Source organism: Mastacembelus armatus, chromosome 6 (genome assembly GCF_900324485.2).
Source record: "Mastacembelus armatus chromosome 6, fMasArm1.2, whole genome shotgun sequence".
Lineage (NCBI taxonomy): Eukaryota > Metazoa > Chordata > Actinopteri > Synbranchiformes > Mastacembelidae > Mastacembelus > Mastacembelus armatus.
This window is the reverse complement of record NC_046638.1, coordinates 21,455,937-21,476,801: the sequence shown is the minus strand read 5'-3', so window position 1 is coordinate 21,476,801 and position 20,865 is coordinate 21,455,937. Positions and strand designations below refer to the sequence as shown.

The following is a 20,865-nucleotide window of genomic DNA, read 5'->3' as shown; positions in this document are numbered from 1 at the left end:
AGAATAGAGAGAAATACTGAACGCCTCCTAGCTTTTTTAAACCCTTGTTGAACTTGGTTGACTATGAATTCTTGAGTTTGGTCTTGGACTGAGAATAGTGTAGATATAGTGTAATACTCTCTGTGGTGAAATGTGGAGTTATAAAGAAATGAAAAAACCTTGCAATCGAGTGAATCCTAATACAACCCTACTGTTGTATCTGACTGTATTGCAGTATACAGGTATTTCACTTTTTCTGTTCACTTGTTAAAACCACTGCACTCACACATACCTCTGTACTGATAGCAGACCTCTGTTTTCTTTCAGATGGCAGTTATTAATGGTGCACATTCACTGGTAGTTATTGAAGGATGGAGGACGTGTCCAACTCATATTGTCTGTTAGATGAAATTAAAACATGAAATAGAAGACATGAAAGAATGATCACAGCTATATTTCAGTTTCTCTCAGCGGGTCTGCCTGTCTGGAAAAGTAGGGTGACTGCTGTATTTCACATAGCCACCTTTGTCCTGACCAGAAAATCTGCAAAGTGATTTTTCATGACACTCATCCTTGAAAATAGTCACTGTATTATTATTACAAATGCCACAGTCGGCACTTGTTCTGCCACTGAAAATAAACCCTGAGCACGGGTGGTTACATGTTGTTTTTTAATAGATGTAACAGTCAGTAGCAGGATCATGCATGTACATCTACCGTGGGTCTTAGTTATTTGACAGCGGCTGCACCTGCTCTCTAAATCCACCCCTGCAGCTCCTTTCCTGCCTCATGCTCTGCTTTTATAACTCATCTGAACTCATCGGGGAGCATTGGCACGCAGGAACATTGCTCACTACCTGCAGAGATGTGACCCAAGCACAGTGGTATAATGCAGAAGGTTAATTTGACTGGCCTGTGAGTGGTAGCACTTTCTGCAGCAGCCGGCACCCCACCTGAGTTCATGTCTATTATCATACTGAAATATCAATGCAACCCCAAGGACTTCCTGGACATTTAGTCCTGTGCCTGTTCCAATGTAGAGGTGCAATGTGCTCAGTGGAAACAGCTTACCTGCTCCCTCCTAGGGCACTGTGTTAGAGACCATTATGTGGATTTGTCGGCATGTCCTCTCTGCACTCTCAAATGTCAGCATTCTTATTATGCATGACAGGCAACCATCAGAGTTCCTTCTCCTGGTGTGTGTGTGAGCGAGACAGACAGAGAGAGACAGGCTGTAGTTGCAGGAGGTCAAATTACACTGTATTGACAGAGAGTTCATAGGAGGAATGGAATGGTGGAACGGGTATGAGCGGCTGTCAGTGAATAGGTGAGAGGTGGATGAAAGATTTAACTCTTACCTGCTGTTTGCTTAATAACTCTGGCCTGCTTACTTATGTACTTTGCTGCAGGTGTGGTGATTTTTAATCTCTCAAAGGTCTCACAGTAAAAAATAATGATGAAACAGCATGCATATTAATGGAGGAAGTCAGGCACACAAGTGGTCCAGACGGCTGTCACTCAGCCAGTCAGCTAGCGTTACCTATTGTCAGAGGGCTGGAAAAGATACACTAATGGTCAAAAGTTTTAGAACACCCCCATATTTCCAGTTTTAATTGAAAATTAAGCAGTTCAAATCCAGTGAATAGCCTGGAATTGTACAGAGCTAAGCAATAAACCTGACTTTAAAGTACTGGGTTAATAACTTAGAGCTGTTCTGTAGCAATGGGAGTAAATTAAGCCTTGAAAATTAATGCTAACAATTCCTACAGGTCTCCTAACCTTTGTTGATTACTTACAAACCCTCCATCTGTATAAAAGAATTGTTGGAATAAACTGCGTTACTATACCCTCTGAAGCAATATTTGGGCAATATTGTTCTGCAGCCAGTAGAGTATAGCTCTCATAATGGTAAGAAAAAGGCAATTAACAAAGGAAGACAGACCATCATAACCCATAAAAGTGAAGGTCTTTCTTTTAGAGAAAAAGCCAAAGTGTCAGTGAGTACAGAGTCCTATCATCAAAAGGCACTTGGAAACTGGAGGAAACTGACAGACCCAAAGCTGCAACAGCACAGTCCTAAGACTTAAACTCCATTGAGCTGGTTTGGTATGTACTGGACAAAAAGGTGGAAGCAAAGCAATTTACAAATGCAACAGTGTTGGGATGAACCTACCAAATAATATTTGATATATGTTGTAGAGAAAATGCCAAAAGTGTGTTCAACTTTTATACAGGTGTGCTCAGAAATTTATATAACCCTGCCTGGCACAATTTGAGAAATATTGGTCCTTTTTGAATGCTACAGTATAAATGATCATACAGAAAACTTTTCTTTATAAGGAAAGTGGTCAGATAGTATCTTTAACAATGATTATTATGATTTTAAAAATGAAGGCACGTGTTTTGCAGGCTCACTTATTTTTGCATATTTTGCAAAAAGTGGCAAATACTTCCCAAATTTGTATGAGGTATGTGAATATATAAGCCAAACTGTATTTGGAAAAGGTGGCTACTTGGATGAGTCAAAAAATTTAGAGTAAACTTTAAATAAAACGATTCTATGATTTATTTTTATATCCAGTTGTTTATTTGTTCTATGCTTGTACAAATGGAGATGTGCTTATACTTTTGACTGGTGTATGTGAAGTTTTGTGGCTTCAGAACAGGGCAGCAAGTAGCCAGCATATTTATCCCTTCACTCATATTTTATTTACTGACTTTCTGACACACAAGGTAACGTGCCGCCGGTGGAGTTGTCTGCATGGCAACACCAGCCCAGTCACAAAAGTGTATGTGTGCAGAGGCTTTGTCCATTTTGCCTGCCTCGTAAATTCTACCAGTGCAGTAGACAATTAAAGCTGTCTTAGGGAACCAAGACCAAGGAACATACTGAACTGACTTGAGAACACTTGCCTGCTGCTGCGTTTATTCATCTTGCTTTGTATTGTCCTCCTGAACCTCATCCTCTTTCTTCCTACTCCTCTACTTATTCTGTCTACTCACTCTCCTGTTGTTCTGTAAGTCTGCCATTTGCTTTCTGTCTCTGCTCACAGCATTTTAATTGAATTAGTCTGTATCTTACCCCAGAAATGTGCTTGGCTGACATTGCCTTTTACTCTCAAAACCAGTAAAAAGGTGTTGGATATTGATATTATTTTTTAAAAAAAAGAAGAAAAAAAAAAGTCTCCTCATTTTTCCTTTTTTCCCCCCTCTTACTTCCTCTTACTTCTTTACTCTATATTACTTTATATGCCATTGAAGACCTGGTGTTCTTCAGATTACCTTTGTTTGTGCTGTAGTATTAGAGACAAAACTAAAAGAGATCATGAGAGAGAGAGATAGAGAGCAGTGTTCACTTGGAACAGGGCCACAATTGCCAAGGGCAAGGACAGTTCAAATCTATTTACTCCTAATGTTCTATTAATGCTTTTTAGGCATTTTTAAGTGCATCACTCAAAACAGAGTAGGTCTTATTTGTAAGTGAGAACATACAAGGAAAGTGTGACAAGCTGCTTATATGGTATGAACTAGTAAATTCTAGATGTCTTGGGCATCATAGTCTCATGTGCTTTCCAGTAACATATTTCTTGTAACTTAGAAAGTAATCTCGTTTTTGGACAGCATGAAGTGCCTGTGCAGTTGAAAAGGTTAAGATAATAAAGTGAGGCCGTTTGTTGCAAGGTGCTTTCATCTTGCCATTTTAGTGAGTTAAGATTTCTCACCAAAGTCAATGATCTATTTTCGTTTCCTAGGGCTTTGGTTCTTGTTATACCGTTTTTCCATCAACATTAATGAGTAGCACAACTTTTTTTTATAGCCAGTCAGTACACTAGCATGTGATGTCACTGAGGAATTTAGAAGTTTCCTATTTTTAGCAAATGATAGATCCCAGCTGACTGAATAAGTATTTTCAGTTCTCAAAGAGTTATATTTTTCCCTCTGAATTTCATATTCCATATATTCATAATGAAATCAAGGTTCAGGTTGCAGATTACATTTCAAATATCAACTGAGAAATATGTTTTTAGTTTTCCATGTGCTTGCATTTCCATCGTCAGTGAATTTCTTACATAAGAAAGGTTCAAGAGTAATAATACAACACATTAGAAACATGACAGTAAAAGATAATTTGCTTGCCTAATGTCCTAACCTTGCTTATAAATTGGCTTTTTTAATCTGCTAGTCTGATGTCCTGCTCTGCATATACTCTCTCTCTCTCTCATCCCTTGTCCTTCCTCCAGCTCTGCCCTTGTAAGCAGTGTGCTGCTGTCTCTCCCAAGGCCTCATTTTGTGGCCTCAGCTTGCAGTAATGCAAATGAAGATCAGCGCGCATGAATGCTCCTTCCTTGCTTGCAGGACCAGTTCTCAGAGAAATCCTGCCATTGAGTGAAAGGTCCAAGGGCAGAGAACTTCTGCTCCACAAAGACAAAAAGCACAGATTCAGAATCACGGCTCCCATCTGCCAATGAGGCCACAGAGTCTCGACAGGATGGCAGGGGGTCAAGGAGATGAGGATATGTGGTGATGGAATGTGTCAGACTGATGACAGATAAGATACTATAGATAGTACTTTTTAAAATTGCAATTCTGTCCTCTCTTTTCATGGTGTCTTGGGTAGCATTATTCTTTATAGTTTAGACTGATTTCTCTCCATTTTCACAAATTTGTTGTGTCCACAAAGGAACAAAACATATGGATACAGATTTTTTTCTTAAGTGTGTAATGGTTATTTTTTCATTTGCATCTTTTGCATTTGCTCTCAGCAGCCATTTAAAGAAATACTCAAGCTAAAGTTTTACTCTTCATTAATATTCATGATAACAGCTGAATACTGAAGCGAAACCTGACGTGGAATTAACTTATGAAGTAAATACCAGGCTTGCTGTTAATGAATTCCTATCATTGAAAAAAAATGACTATTCCATTTGGCTAACTGATAATAAATGTAAATACCTAGATGTCAAAGCTTTTAAAAATGAATATTTGAAGGGATTATTTAAAAATTGGACTTGATACTGAATTTGTTTGAATGTCACTGTGAAACCTTAATCAGAGCCAACTTAGACCTAGATCCGAGAGACTGAAAAATATGAAGTAATAAATGCCTTGCCATTTCTTAATGTGTTTTTAAGCACTCACAGCTCATGTTTAAAATGAGTCTTTAGCACATATTGTAATTTTGTATGGATTTATTATATTTGAGCACATCCTTTGTGTATAAAAGTGTAGGAACGCCATAGGCATAGAGAATTTGATTTGGAAAATGCTACTTTTTCAGTCCTTCACATTCAAAGATACAATTCAGACAGTTGTAGTTCTGTCAGATATACATTCAGGGTATTGACTTTGGTGAAGCAAAAAGCAAGAAGGACTCTCGGTTTGAATGAAAATGAGTAATGCATGTTTTTCTATGCTCATACAAAGGAAGTCAATTAAAAATCTTACTTCTTGCATAGTTTTAATGAGCAATTTGGAGAATCTGATTGCTTGGGAAATAAACAATAAATCTTTGGACCCCTAAGGGCCATGGCTCTGCGAACTTCCATAAAGACCGATGGTTCCTTGCTTCACTGGAGAGAGGGAAGCTGAGGGGAAACAAGACAAAATAGATGGAAAGGAAGAAAGGCAACTGATGTTTGTGGATTGCAGCAATTATATCATATTCAGTAGCAAAGGACATGACAAAGGACTTTAGGGTGCTTTCTCTCATAACACGATCTGTACTGGAGGTAGAGCCATCTCAGTGGGGAGGATTGTAGAGAGGCGTCTGTTTATTGAGGTGTTGTAACTTAATGAGTCATAGCTAAAGAGACCCTCATCGAAGAACAGGGAAGGTAACTGGAAAAAAAATCTGTGAGCACTTCAGTTGCCTTGAAAGCCAAACAGATGGCTTGCTGTGGTAGATGGAGCCTCAGAGGTCTCTATCTAGAGATGGTATGCATAGAGTTTACCTCCAGGGGATCAGCTTCATGCTATCATTTAGCTACTGCATGACATAGACCAGTGGGCATTAAAGTTAACACCTGTCAAAATAAAAGATACTGTATAGATTCTAATTGTCTGTACACCCTTTATTCTGTGGTCATATGCCTTTCTCTGTTTTAGTGCAATGCAATTTTAGTGTCATTTTATCCTTATTTTTACTTGCTTTTTTGTAGTATTATATCTATTTTTACATCTCTGTTTTTATGAGTTAATATTTCATACCAGTACTCAAGTAACTTTAATTCATTCAGCTTTGAAATGGCAATGTCTGTTTCTATCATGGAAAGCTGTGGACTTAAAATCTTTACTTACGTTTGCCCAGTTCATGGTCTTCCTCTCTGTCTCCTGTAACTAATCTACACATTTTAGATGTCTACAGAGGAGTTAGAGGCCTACGTCAACAGCCAGTTTGACGAGCTCCGCAGATTGGTGCGTCTGGAGGAGAAACGTACCCTTCATTTGGTAGACCTCAAAGAGGCGTTCCTGACAGCGTCTGCTGCTGAGAAAATTGCTGAGATCACTGTCCAAACTGAGCGACTGCAGGAGGAAATGGCCAACATCACACACCAGCTGAGCCTGCTGGAACAAGCTGAGGCACAAGCGATAGGTCCTGCATTGGTAGCAGAGGCCCTTGTAGCAGGTCCTGGACCAGCCCACAGAGTACTGGTGAGAGGAATCTTCCCTCCTTCTTCATTATGCTTATTATACTTCTTGAACAGCTGATATGCAATCAACACTGAGTTTCCCTCACCACATTCAGGCCCAACCATTCAGCTTGCCATTGTTATGTGAGTGTGATGCTTTAGCTCTTGGCTACTTTAAAACACAAAATTTCTTTTACATATTGTTGTACTGTTTGTTTTACAAATGCTAGTCTAATACATATGCACTTCACAATTGTGATGCAGTTAAAGGTCGGTTAAGGTTTCAGCTTATTGTGAACAATGTATTAGCTCAGACTTGAAAGTGGATATCAAAATGAATAAATATACAATGCATATGATCTGGAAGCCCATGTTGGAGCGAGGTCACACCCTAAATAACATTATTTCACATCACAAAGTCTATTGAGAGAATTTTAAAAGAACAGAAGCAGTAGGGTCAATAATTAATTAATCTAAACTTTGAACACAGTAGTCCGCTGCCCGAGTCGTTTTGAATAGCAGCCTTATAAAAAGGGTTGCTGTTTTGCTTGTCAATAAACAATTACAAACAATTTGCTAGTCTGCACAAAACTGTTGTATAGCTGATCATGTGTAGCCAACTGTAAATATGTAAATAGTTATTATCAATAAAAATAAAATAGGATAGTCACCAGTGACTCCTCAAAATGGTTTCATTTGCTAAGAACATGGGCTTTATTATCCTTTGAAACCTGGCTTTTACACTGGTCTAACTGGCATTGCTTTTTGTTGTTTAACTATAAAATTGCATCCTGTGCCCTGCTTCTTTTTGAAGATTTTTTTTTTATTACTTTGGTGCTACCAGCCGAGAATACAGACTTAGGCTTTCTGTGTGAAGGATTAGTGGGATGATAATGTTACTTTTAAAATGTTAGAGATTTGTTGCATTTCCAGTCATGAAGCTAAACCATTTCCAAATCACAGATGTCCTCTCACTTTCATCATCCTGTGCTTGCAGCTGGACTCACAGTTAGTCGTTTTTATGTTTTGAACAGTGTTTATGTGTGTGTGAACTTTCTTGTTTTGGCCATACATGTGTCAACTACATAACTCAACTGCTGTAGCCTAATAGTAATTATGCACAGGGTTGACTGATATATTTATCCATTTACCTGCAAAATGAATATGATGAACAGGTGCCACTGTAAACAAGTTCCAAATGAGAGGACAGACTGGCTTTATTTTTCTAAACATGCATCATGTTCGCATAGAGAAATGCAGTTTTTCTTCATACAGTCATCCCACCGTCAACTAAGTGTTCTGATACAGGTAGTTTGATGGAACAAAATTTTAAGCAGCTGGATATGTTGTAACTTTTCTTTTTACATACATAGTCACCTTAGTGGCCTCACTTCACTTTATAGACCCCAAATTAAAATATCCCACAGGTCCATTTTTTACTTGTTATAATTTAGTCACCACAGTCAAGAAAGGAGGCTTGAGTGTTCCCCGGTGATGCTGTGTGGGATCAGGGGGCTGCAGTAATGGTCGTACCTGATGTGCAAATTGCTTTCCTAACTGAGAAATGAATCCATGGTGAGTCAGGTTTATTAAGGCCCCAACTGATCACTCATGGTTGCCTCGCTTGTTCTCGTTTGTTCGTTATTGCTGGAAGAAGTAATGGGCAGCGTTATTTGGAGATGTATGGTCACCGGAAAAGTGCATGTAGGTGTAGAGAGCAGGCATATGCAACAGTTCTGTTTTCCAGCTTCTGTGTTGGCATGCGCAATTCAGAGTGAGATGGGCTGAGTTTTAGGTACATGTAGTCTGACAAAGTGAGCTTTAAAGGGAGTTCGTATGGCCTCAGGTCCTCTTGCAGCTTTTGTTTTTTTCAGTACAAGATTTGTAGATGTGTAAAAGTGCAGAGAATAACTGACTCCAATGAAAATACCAATAATGATAAATCTCTTTGTTTGTTCACCGAGTTTGATGTGATGTTTTACCAGGACAAGCAAAATATTAAACTATGAAAAAGAAGAAAAGCAGTACTCATATTTGCAAAGATCAATTTTTACCAATTGAACAATCTGTTGTTTCAGCACTAAAGGCTATTACCAGCAGAAACCGCAGTAGTGTAGAATTTATCATCCACACTTAGAAAGTACTGCTGTGAAGTAGTGTTTGAAATTTGAAATCCATGAATGAAACCTTGTATATAAGCTAAAATTTGTCATTTGTAAAATAGACTGTATTGAAACAAGGCCGTTAGCCTTCAGCTAATACAAAAATATATTTTCAAACAAAAATATTTTTTTAAATATGTTTAACCTTTTTGCTTTTCTGGCTTTGGTTTATTTCTCCTCTCATAAATCAAAATCTAATCCTGTTTGCCAGAGAGCCACAGCTGTTGCCTCTAGCACTTTTTCATAGTGCTGTGATTTTAACTTTTTACAAGAAAATAAATTCTGGCACCTTCCGAGCCAAGTCAGAAAAGTGACTGTTATTTAGGAGTACAGAGCTCACACACTGCAGCCATGTAACAACAAGCCTGTGGAATGGAGCTACTATGATGAAAAATATTTTTCACTAGCAAAAAAAAAAAAAAAAAAAAAAACTCATCCTTTAAATATCTCCCCATAGAACAAACCACATTACTGTGGTGAGTCTTCTTGCTTAGGGTCAAACAAATTCTCACTGGTTCTCTTCATTTTCTTTAAATCTAGGTACAGGAACACACATGGGTGAACACACATGTAGGCAAGCTCTGTAAAGATTGTGTTTGTTTATTGTGCAGTTGTGCAGCACCACATATTCACATGCATGATCAAAAAGGTTCTGCAAGGTTCCCTTAGTCTGTGATTGTGTTTGGATATTCAGAGGTGGAATATAGGGAATCATTATAACATGAAAACAATAAAAAAAACTGACAGTTAATAATTTATTATATGAGCTGATTGCAAACCCACATGGACATCAAAGGTACATCATGCACTAGTGAAGCCCTCCAATGTTGTTATTGTTTTTAAATTATGAAGGGAGCAGAATCAGTTTCCATCTGTTGATAACAGGCACAAATCTAAGTTGTTCATAGCTTTGAGAGACCATGTTTTGTGCACTTACTGATTAATCCCCCTAAGTTATATCATAAATATAGGATATGTTAAATTTTGTATTATTCAGCCCTCAAGGTATAATTTATCTCTATACTGTTAACTGGTTATTACAACTGGGACAGAAGCTGTCAGCTTCTTTCTAACAGCATATTTATTTCAATTGTGTGAGGGGTCGCTCTAAAAAATCAAACTCTTTAATTGGGCCAAATGAAGTCAAAGCACACAACTGGGACTGTAACAGTGTAACATTTTTATTGCTGTAATATAATCTAATCAAAACAAATATTAAAGAAATACAATATATACACACAATATATGACAAATACTACCACAGTATAGTCTGCGTTTAGTATTCAGTGGTCTCGTCAATTTACTGATAATAGTAAAGAAATAATGTAACCCCAGCACTGAACACCAAGCAATGGAGTCACAGAAGGACATTTGCAAATGTATGCACTGTATAGAGGCAGTCTTACAGCAACCAGTCAAGAGCTTTAGTAAAATTCAGTTTTGCACCCTCATTTCACAAACTGATTTTTGATTCTATTGAAGTGTTTGACAAAGTGAACCAATAAAAATCTTAGTAATCCCCAATATTTGAAACAAATTTGTCCAGATCTGAAGATAATTGTATTTTGAGCCTAATCTCTGTCAGTGAGGCAGACTGCCAGTCCATGCTCCACAGCTTCCACTCAGCAGCTCTCCTTTCGCCCGCCGTGCTGCCAGGAAGGCACTGCCCTAAAGGCGTTGTTAGCTCAAATCTGGCCAGCTAGCTTAGCTGAATGGTAGTCATGGTTCAGTGCAACTGTATCATCAGTACTGTGCAGAATATTAAAGGTAACACAGAAGGTCGTCTTGTGCTCTAGGTCTTCTTGGCTGAAAAAAGACCAAATGAGATCAAGAATGGTATTACAAGTAGTTTAGCTATAGTTTAGCTAGAGATGGCAAGCCTGTCACATCCACAACAGAAGTGTGTTTTTGACACGTCCCAAACTCAGTCTACAGGTCTATTTGAAAGTCCGTAGAGTAGGTACAGTTTAAATCTTACCGGTAAGTAAATTATGCATGTACATCTTCCAGGAATTGACAGAATTGGAAATATGATTCAGTTTTGCTTGCAGAGTACCAAATACTGGCAGTCAACAAATCATGGCCATCATTTTGACAATGAAAAATCTTTTAAGTCTCAATCAAAATTAAATAAAAAAGCCACCATGTGAATAATATGTTTGGCGCTCTGCTCCAGTTTGCACCTTTAAAAGCTCATGAATATACATGAGCACACCTGGTGGATGAAAGTGAAAATTAATTGGTCAGATTTAGAGCCATACCAGCTGTGGACCAAGTTGATGCTGATGTAAATTATGTTGTTTACCTTTTATTTGATTTCATTTCTTATCCACAACACCTGTTTTATTCTCTTTCTCTCACTCTCTCTCTCTCTCTCTCTCATTTTCAGCACGACATTGAAGCCAGGCCAAGGTAAGACTGCCACTGTGATTCATGTTCACCTTTTTATAGCAAGATAGTTAAGGACCCTTCAAAATCATCTCAATGTGGTCCTTATGCCATCAACCACCACTGGACTGACAAGTGTTCATCCCACACAACAACACACACCCACTCTCACCTTCTTACATTTCCACCTCCAACTGACTCTCAAACAGCTTACAAACTCACTACTGTCACCTATATACATCAGCCCTCCCAAACCTCCAAAACAGTGTAGTTACATGCAAGTCACGTTGGTGCCCCAGCAAGGCAATTAGTAGCTCTCATCTGTGTGTGCCTGCTAGAACCAGAAGAGGTGACAATCTGCCTGGTCCAATAAGACAGCTGTGGCCAGTAGCTGACAGGCTGCAGCTGTGTGTGTGTGTGTGTTAGGTGAGGATGTTGGTGTGTGTGAAATATATATGCTACACTCACTGTATGTTAAAACAACATTTTCAAGTTTTGGTCTGCAGTATATTGTTTACATTTCTACCATTTCTACTATGCCCAAATATAAGAGAGTTAATGAGAAACTGGACTGGTCATTGCAGCCATCTTTTTTTTAAGATGGTGTTATGGTTGGTTTGTCAGTGTTTGCCTAGACTACATCTTTCACATTTATATATGTGTGTCAGACAATCTGAAACGGATAGTCCTCTCCGAGTCCCACACTTATTGATCTGTTGTCATGAAAAACCTCTTTCTCCTCTCTAGAGAAGGAACATTTCTAGCACCACCTGCTGTCTCTGTCTCTCCCCTTTGCTGTCTCCCTGGGCTTTCATGTCATAGTACTCCTCCCCTCTACAGAGTCAAACACACACACACACACACATTTTCGGCAAATGCCAGCACATCTGTCCTCAGAGAAAAGAACCTTGTTTTCTGCAAGACTTTTATTTGAAATGAAGGCTGAATACAAAAATAGTGCAATGTTACACAAAATACATGTTTGCTGAAGAAAATACTTGTTTTGCTTGTGTTTATAAAGTAATTAACAGATTTTTAAATTTAATTTCATATACTGTTGATATTGTGTCATTGCGTGCTTGTGAGAAATGTACACTATTTGATCTCTGGAGTGTAGTGTGTTTGCTTTTAATAACCACAGGAAGTTGTGACCAGGGCTGGCACATGATGCCAACATGTAATATGTTGATTGGTTTGCCACTATTATGACCCTTAAGCTCTGGAGCATATGGCAGCATGCTTGGACCCAAGGGTGAGACAGAGCGGTTTGCCCTTGCTTAAGTTCAACCTCTACCTTTCTACACACACACACACACACACACACACACACACACACACACACACACACACACACACACAGATACAGTTACTGCAAAAGTTCATCATATTGCCTTAAAACGCAGTGGCTGCAGAATCTACTATAGCTAGAAATGCTCAAAGAAGATAAGGCCAAAAAAAAGCCAAAATAGAAAGGTGTTTTCTGGACAGCTTCAGTATATTGGTTAAGCGATGAAGACATTAAGCTTTGAATGCAAAGCAAACAATAGAGTAAACAGGAAGAAGTGAAACTGGTGGATGGAAAAACAAGGAGCAGGAGGAGAGAGATTTTGCAGGATCAAATGAAGAGGGGATGTTTAGGTTATGTGCAATAGGATCTAGACAGCAAATTGATTATGGAGCAGAAACACTAATCCGCTGTCTGAGCCCCATATCGCTAGACAGAGCATCTCCACAGGACCACAGTGCTGCACCCTCTTGCATCTTTCCTGGACTTCCTAATTAGTACAGTCCCCCCCTTTCCTCAAGCCTCTTAACATAGGTACTTCATGCCTGCCAAAAATTGTTCTCCTCTAAATATAAATCTTACCCACAGCACAGTCATCACACTTCTGTCTCTTATGTGATGCACTGCAAAAGTTACCTTCATTCTTCAGCTTTAACCCTCTAACAACTCATGCAACCAATGTCAATGACTTCTGTCTTTTGTATGTGTGCTTGTGTGTGTGTCTTGTGAGCATGTTTACAGTATCTACTGTATGCGTTTGTCTCTGTAATTGCTGAAGTTCATATCTAAGTGTATGCACAGTATGACTGGTTCTGACTAGCATATCAGAATAATATTTATCATCTGGATCTAATCCTGCTGTTGCAACCTCTTCACAAATTATTTGTGTGTGTACATGATATTTCTCTGTGAGCATTGATGTGCCATTGATTTGTGCTTGAATTTGGGCTCTGACATCAGGAATCTTTGTAGCTGATCAGTATGGGGGAGCATCTCCAATTGTCCAAACACACACACAAATGAAGGATAGGAGGAAATGGCTTATTTCTGCATCTGCAATACTGATTTAATTCCAGAAAGCCACTTTCTTGTTGTCTCTTCTGATATAGTGCTTAAGCATGAAATAGATGCAAAAACAGTGAGACAGTCAACGAGAGAAAAAGAAATGCACACTCAGGAATTCCAGTGACCAGACTTATTTGCAGTACTGTTGGTACATTGGAAGATTTATTTTTAGTACACATGGAAGTGTTTCTCTGTTTGTCTCAGGATTCTACAACTAAAAGTTCTTTTGCTCAGGTATTTTGGATGTTTGGCCACAAAAAGGAATTTATTGATGTACTCCCCATGCAAGTGTTGTAGTGTTTTTCCATCCTTATCTGCATGATTTTAATGACGAGTGATTATAAATTATGGTTCAGTTACAGTAGTTGTTGTTCTTTGTCTAATTCACAAAGTCAGTTAGTAGCACTTCATAACTATCAAACCTGAGCCCTGGACATCCTGCTGTGCTGAACAGTTGTAGGGCTTTCACTGTATATTTTATCACTGTTATCTTTCATTAACCCTGATCTCACCCAGTTATTTTTTTACTCCTCACTGAGGAGGCTGTGCTGCTGTGGAAACTGAAGTAAAAACAACACAGTGAAAATAATATTGATTGTATTTTCTCATTCAGTGAATATCAGTTGAAGAAACTGCTGATGTTTTACATGCACCATTGACTTAATGTTGCCTGAAGGCAAAATTGTTGTACTGCTACAAGAAAGACAATATGATAGGTGACACTAACAACAGTGCTAGGCTGAGGTCAAGCACTCGTCCTTCTGAAAGTACAAGAAAATAACACAAGTTCTTATTTTAACATGTTGAATGCTAGATAAACATTTAAACATTTATCCCTTCTTCATGAGTGCCTTCGTTTAAATTTTGCAGTTGTTTTGTTACCTTCAAAGCAGTTAAGTTAATCTGCCATAACTATTTACAACAGCATTATATGGTTTATATAGAACATTATAGCAATGATGTTATGTTAATAACTCAGTGTCACAGAGTTACTGCGGATTTGCCAGTGTCTGTAATCCCAGATAGGATAAAGAATGTAAACTAAGTAAAAATACTGGATAAATGGCTAACAGAGTAATGAAAATGAGGAATGAAATGGCACACATGAATTTAAAGGGTATCTCTGTGTTAATGTATGACACTTGTTTTGTACACAGATACAGAAAAAAAGAAGAAATAGGAACTGTGTATGTGAAACCCCAGGGCCTATTCTATAAAAACCGTCATCACCGTCATCACGAAGCAAGAAAGAGAAAATTATACAGATGTTTAGGCGAGGATGATTGAAAGTAAAATGCATACATAACAAATGATGTAAATAAATAGACAAAAATAAGTGTGATGGGAGGAATGTGGAAGCTTTATCTGACAGTAAGTCTTTCTGATCTCCACAAAGGAAAAGCACCATAACACTTCAGCCAATAATACTAACTATTCTGTAAGAATAAATCTGTAAGAAAAATCAAGAAAAGTTAAAGCCTTGAAACACAGGGAAGGTTTACTTAGCAAGAGTAACAGCGGCCTTGTGAGTATATAAATCACGCGGTATAATCACATTTAAATGGTAAAGACCATTGGGGAGCATAGCACTTCTAATTATAATGCAAAATCCTTCCCATTCATTGCTCTAATCATCCAGGTCTCCACTGTATCTCAGGGGCTCCTGCCTTTTACTTTGCTCACTTTATTATGTAGGGAGCAGCCTGAACGCACACGCACACAGACACACAGCTGAAAAGTAATCAGATTCTGTCTATAGGGTTAAATGTAGGACAACTGAAGTATTATATTATCAGTATTACCCGCTTACTCCTTAACCAGGGTCACGGGGATCTGCTGGAGCCTATCCCAGCTCTCTTTTAATTAATATATATTAATTTCTAAATTATGGCGTACATAAGATGAACTCAGGATTATTACCCAGCTCTGCCTCTCCATAGAGCTTTTTAGTATTTTGTTTTGATTTTCATGAACTGTTTTGGTTCAGGTTCATTGACTGCATTTGTGCCAACAACTAATCAGCAGACAAAATGGGCTATGACTAGCTGGTGAACACACTGGGAAATTTAGCATCTAAAGGAAAATGTTTTAACAGCTGGTGGAGACTGAAAACCAAGCTAAAAGTGGAGTGAATGTTGGCCTTTTCATCAGATCATTAGGTCATTTTGACACAAACCCAATTTTACATGAAAGCAGTGTAGCTCTAGATGTGTATGTAGGCAACACCACTGCCATATCGGCTTTTTAATATGACATCATCATTTTGGCTGTTTTTTTGGCACATGTGTGACACTGTGCCAGAGCTGAGTGAGGGGACAGGCAAAGTTGAGCACAATCAGAGAGGAGATACTGAGAGAGTGGGAGTTGAGCACAAAGAGCAGCAATTTGTAATAGAAGGTAAAGCTGAGCCAAAGTTTTATTTTTGCATCTTTCTATGGATAACAGCAAACAAAGTGTTTAGAATTCAAATAGTACTCTGTGGCTAAATGGCAAATCACCACCGGATCTTTTGATAAAAATCCAGTGGATGTTTGAGTGAAGACAGTAGACCATCCTCCATCCCACAAAAACCAAAGGCAAAGGTGGCTCACAGGGAAGTGAACAAGGTATACTGGGAATATGGCTTATCTGTCTGTCTGAGTGTGTTGTCCTTTACTGGGTCAAATAGATAGGTTGTGTGAAGCAGAGATGAAGGCGTGGAAGAAGGGAGCTGCTTTTCATCTAATGAAAAATTTACATCACCTGCTATAAAAGGAGCCACTAGGCTACAGGCCCTCTAGCCTTTGTGTTGTTCTGTGTGCGTGTGTGTGTGTGTGTGTGTGTCAACATGCCTTTGTTTAAAAATTTATAATGCTTCAGCTAAATGCATCAATGTCTGGCCCAGCAGCTTGTTATGACTGTAATGAAACCTCTTCATTAATACTCCCTCTCTCTCTCTCTCTGTATCTCTATCTCTTTACCCCCTCCCCCCCTCTGGCCATCACTATTCCACGATCTGATGTCCCAAATGAATGCAAAGCAAACACAAACCAAACTGACAAATAGAGAGACATGCATTTAGATGATAAGAGAGTGTAAGCATGCATAATTCATGGCACATTCGCAATGTTCCTTCACTTTTTCATTTTTTTTTTAGATGTCATTCATTTATGTATCATTTATGTTTCTGTGTGTATGTGTGGGCACGTGTTTCATGGATACTGTTGCAACTAGCATGACTCACATCAAGCAGTTTTTGGGAGTGTGGGAAGTTGGGGTGTGTGCAGAGGTGTTAAAGGAAAAAATATGTAGTTAGTACATGTGCCTGTGTGTGTGTGCGCTCGCGTGTGTGTGTGTGTGTGTGTGTGTGTGTGTGGGTGTGGGTGTGGGTGTGTGTGTGTGTGTGTGTGTGTGTGTGTGTGTGTGTGTGTGTGTGTGTGTGTGTGTGTGTGTGTGTGTGTGTGTGTTTGCTTGCTTGCTTCTGTTGGCTTTGTACTTTGTGATGACTAATGGCAGTCATTTCTCCTGAAAAGTTTTCTTCAGTACAAATGAGGTAATTTACCTAAACCAAAGTCTGAAGTTTAGGTTGTTTTAACACCACACATCTATTTTACTTTGGTTGCCTCTAGGTTCCATCTGAACTTTCCAAAACAAAATGATAATTCGAACAGCATGACGGGAAATGGAAAATTGTCTTATTGAATGTCCAGTAAAAGTGGCAAGTATGAATAAGGATTGTAGAAAAAAAATAGACCTTTACTTATATATTTCTGTGGAACGGTCATGACAGGCATGCATTTTATTTTGCTATTGGATTTCACTGCACTGGGGATATGTTTGAGATATGTTTGATGTAATTCAGGATTTCAAAGAGCTGTATGTACTGCTGAACTATTTTAGTTGCTCATCCCCTACGGGGCCTTTGTGGGCTGGGGAAACAGTGTATAGTGCTTTGACCAGAGCTTTAAGAGTGCTTCTAGTATTGATCTGCAGTGTAGGTAAATATGAGAGTTCTGCTGAATGCTGTGTGTGTGTGTGTGTGTGTGTGTGTGTGTGTGTGTGTGTGTGTGTGTGTGTGTGTGTGTGTGTGTGTGTGTGTGTGTGTGTGTGTGTGTGTGTGTGTGTGTGTGTGCGTGCGTGCGTGCGTGTGCGTGTGTGTGCGCACGTGTGTGCGTGTGTGTGTGTGTGCGCACGTGTGTGCGTGTGTGTGTGCGCGCGTGATGTCTGTTGTCAGTGAACCTGGAGAGCAGACAGTTGGCATTAAATGTCAGTGATAATTTCAGGGCTATAGTGCAGCAGAATCATGGTTAAAGCTGTGTTTGTGTTGATGCTCTGAGCCTGTGGTGCCTATGAATAATGGATTGTTAATCCATGTGTGTAAAATATATCTTTTTCCTGCATGCTTTTCCTTTCCATTGCTTTGCATGTGGATAAAGGTGTGTTTATACTCATACTTACATTGTACTCTGCTTGTGCTCATGTGTTTGTGTGTGCTTTTCTTCAAAGATCAGTATCAGTACAGTGATTGTCATTTTGTTCTGCTGACAGTGAATCACTGGAAAAGGGTTTTAACAATTTAACAAGCAGGACAGGATTTCTTAAATATTCATATTTGTTGAACTTTGCCTCAAAGAGTGAAAAAGGCTAGATGTAACACCAAGTAATGGGTTGAGAACCTTTGCAATTCAAATTTTATTAATCAGGCTGATGCTCTTATCCTAAGGGAATAGAAGACATTTGTGTTTTAACATCATTTTAAGCTGCTTAGTAATAAAGACATGCAAGGAAATGATAAAGGGTTGACATTTGTAATGATACAATTTGGAAAGGAAATTGAGCACAGGTATGTTGTAACCAGGCTGAGATGATATAAGCATAAGCTGTATCCTGTATGGATGCATTTTCACTCCAGCAAGGAATATGTGGGGAGACTGCTGAAGAGGAAAGAGGAAGAACAAGGGGGGTGTAAAAGTTCAGAAACTACAGCAGGGTTTCTGGGCAGGCTGGTAATACAGAAGGGAAAGGCATGAAAAAATGAAAGAAAGCATGGCAAATAATATTTCAGGAGACTCCAATACACAAGACAGCAACAATAGGTTAGTCTCTGACAGTAAACTTCACCAAGATTCTTGGCATGAGCATTTTATCTCTTCCAGTGGTTTATATTTTGTTATATTTGCCTCAACAAATATGCTTCCTGATAACCTTATGCTACCAAATATGTAGCCTGTATTCTACTAAATCACTTAGACTGAGAAATCATACTCATTGTTTTCAAGTCTTGCATTTTTTTTTACTGTCTCTGTGATTGTAAATATGTCATGTTTATGTCATGTCATAAAATGTGTTGATGTGTTATTATCTACTTTATTATTTATGAATACAAATCAGTGTTTCTGTGTGCTGCACTCCTTTCTACCTGCCTGTCTTGTTAATTCCTTTTCTCTGCACCCGCTCATTAAATTACCCAACTAGACTTGTCTCATCTAATATTCACATTGTCATAGAAGCCATGTGGAAGCAGTTTGTGTGTTCAGTTAAAAGAAAGGCTGCAAGGAATTCATATCGGAAATAAAAAATAAATCCAAATGTGTTAATTACCGTTCACTTTCTCTCTCTGAAACAGTGTCGAGACTGCCTGTGTCTCGTGTGTTGTACTTTGTGTCTGTGTATATACGCTCATGCAATTATTTCAAAAGAAGAAAGTGAGAAGACAAAAAGTAAGATGAACATGATTAAAGAACTGCAGTGAGGGAGAGAGTTATCAAACAGCACCTAGATTGCTGCTTCGAAGGCACAGATGTTATCTCCATCAAATGTCAAAGCACATCTGGCTAGATGGAAGCTCTGGTGCAGCAGTGATGCAATGACCTTCCACGTCCCATTTTCTTGTTAATGAGCAGTATTTTATAGTCAGTCATGTGTCATGTCTGTAGGATTTTTCGTTGACAGGCTGTAAAGCATGATCTATCTGATGTAACACCTGTGGCACAGATTGTACATTTAAAGGAGACTGCCTTGACTCTTTTTTGTGTTATATTACAGTATGTTACTTGTCCTTGTGCTGCTTTTGTATTGTAGTGAGCAAAAGATGAAGTTACCCTCTGGTTGACAATGAAATCATCATTTAATCAGTAATAAACATGAAAGTAAGGTATTTTCACAGAAAGAGTTCATAGCCATGCCAGTTGCTAGTTGAAGGTGTAATTAGGCACAGCAGTGCTTCGAACTCAATAATATAATCACAGGGCTGCTCTAACATGATTTCAGTGATGATGTTTAACAGGTAAATTGTTGACAATAGGAGAGATTTCACTAAGAACCACAAATGCAATGAATTGATCATTAAACAGTTGGACTGCAACTGTCAATGTTGTCAACTGAGACCCCACCTCTGGAAACTGTTGGGCAGTTGCAAATATGATAGACATGTTGCACACTATAGGCAATCTGCAGGTGCCTGCCTGGTTTGTTTGCATTTGAGAAGAACATGATTTGGCTTGGGTATGACATCCTATACAGGAAGTGGACTAGGTAATTAGAGCTCCCTCTTCTTCTGTCTTGTGTCTTGTCACGGAATTTATACCCATTTACAGACAGTAAAAATAGGCTCTCTGGAAACTCTTTGCATATTTCTCTCTCCTTTTCTCCCACTTCCTCCGTCTCACACACTCTTTCTCTCTGTGTGTTCTATCCACCTGGCAGATTGTCATACTAGATCTGTACAGATTTTACCATGTAGCCTCTCATGCATGCAATGCCCAGACACACACATGAGTAGAAGCACTCAAAAGATGTCACACTGTGTATAAATATTCATTATTCATCCTAAAACCACCACATAAACACCAAACATGCACACACATACACACACGAACACACTTGCACTGTTAGGGTAATTAGTGACGAAACAGAAAGAACAAGGCAAATGTTTCTCCACACAGAAAGGAATATGGTTTCACACGCAAATGCCAGGCTCTCACCTACTATGTCCTCTTTAATCACATACAAATGGTCATCACAGCCTTTGGGTGGAATTACAGGTCTGATTTCAGCTTGGTGGAGATGTAGGAGGATGATAGTGGCAAGCTATACCAAGGGGCAATGAATCAGAGCCTTATCAAACCTCTGGCCCAAGATATGAGCTCAGCACAGTAACAGTGCATACATTTGAACACAGTTGGAAAACATCTCTTTTTCACAGTTGGACACAGCACATGTGACGTGACAGTGGGGTGGTTGTCAGGATACTCTCTCTCTCTTACAGTCCACAGCCTGTCCCTCTGCTCAGTTATTCTCCCAGTGAGGGGAAGGAGAAATGTGCAAAGGTTGGCATGTTTAATTCAGCAGCCAAACGACAGGCCCTGTCACAGGAGAG

The 20,865-nt window shown here is 38.9% G+C and overlaps 1 protein-coding gene across 3 annotated transcripts in view; it reads left to right on the top strand.

Moving 5' to 3' along the window:
- The window catches only part of trim44 (tripartite motif containing 44), a 38,596-nt gene that overhangs the window by 4,531 nt on the left and 13,200 nt on the right, over window positions 1–20,865 (top strand). For all 3 annotated transcript variants that reach the window (XM_026311898.1, XM_026311899.2, XM_033325275.1), the window contains 2 exons: window positions 6,334–6,630; window positions 11,160–11,182. In XM_026311898.1, coding sequence (XP_026167683.1) covers window positions 6,334–6,630; window positions 11,160–11,182 — 320 coding nt within the window. The remainder of the gene's footprint in view (window positions 1–6,333; window positions 6,631–11,159; window positions 11,183–20,865) is intronic.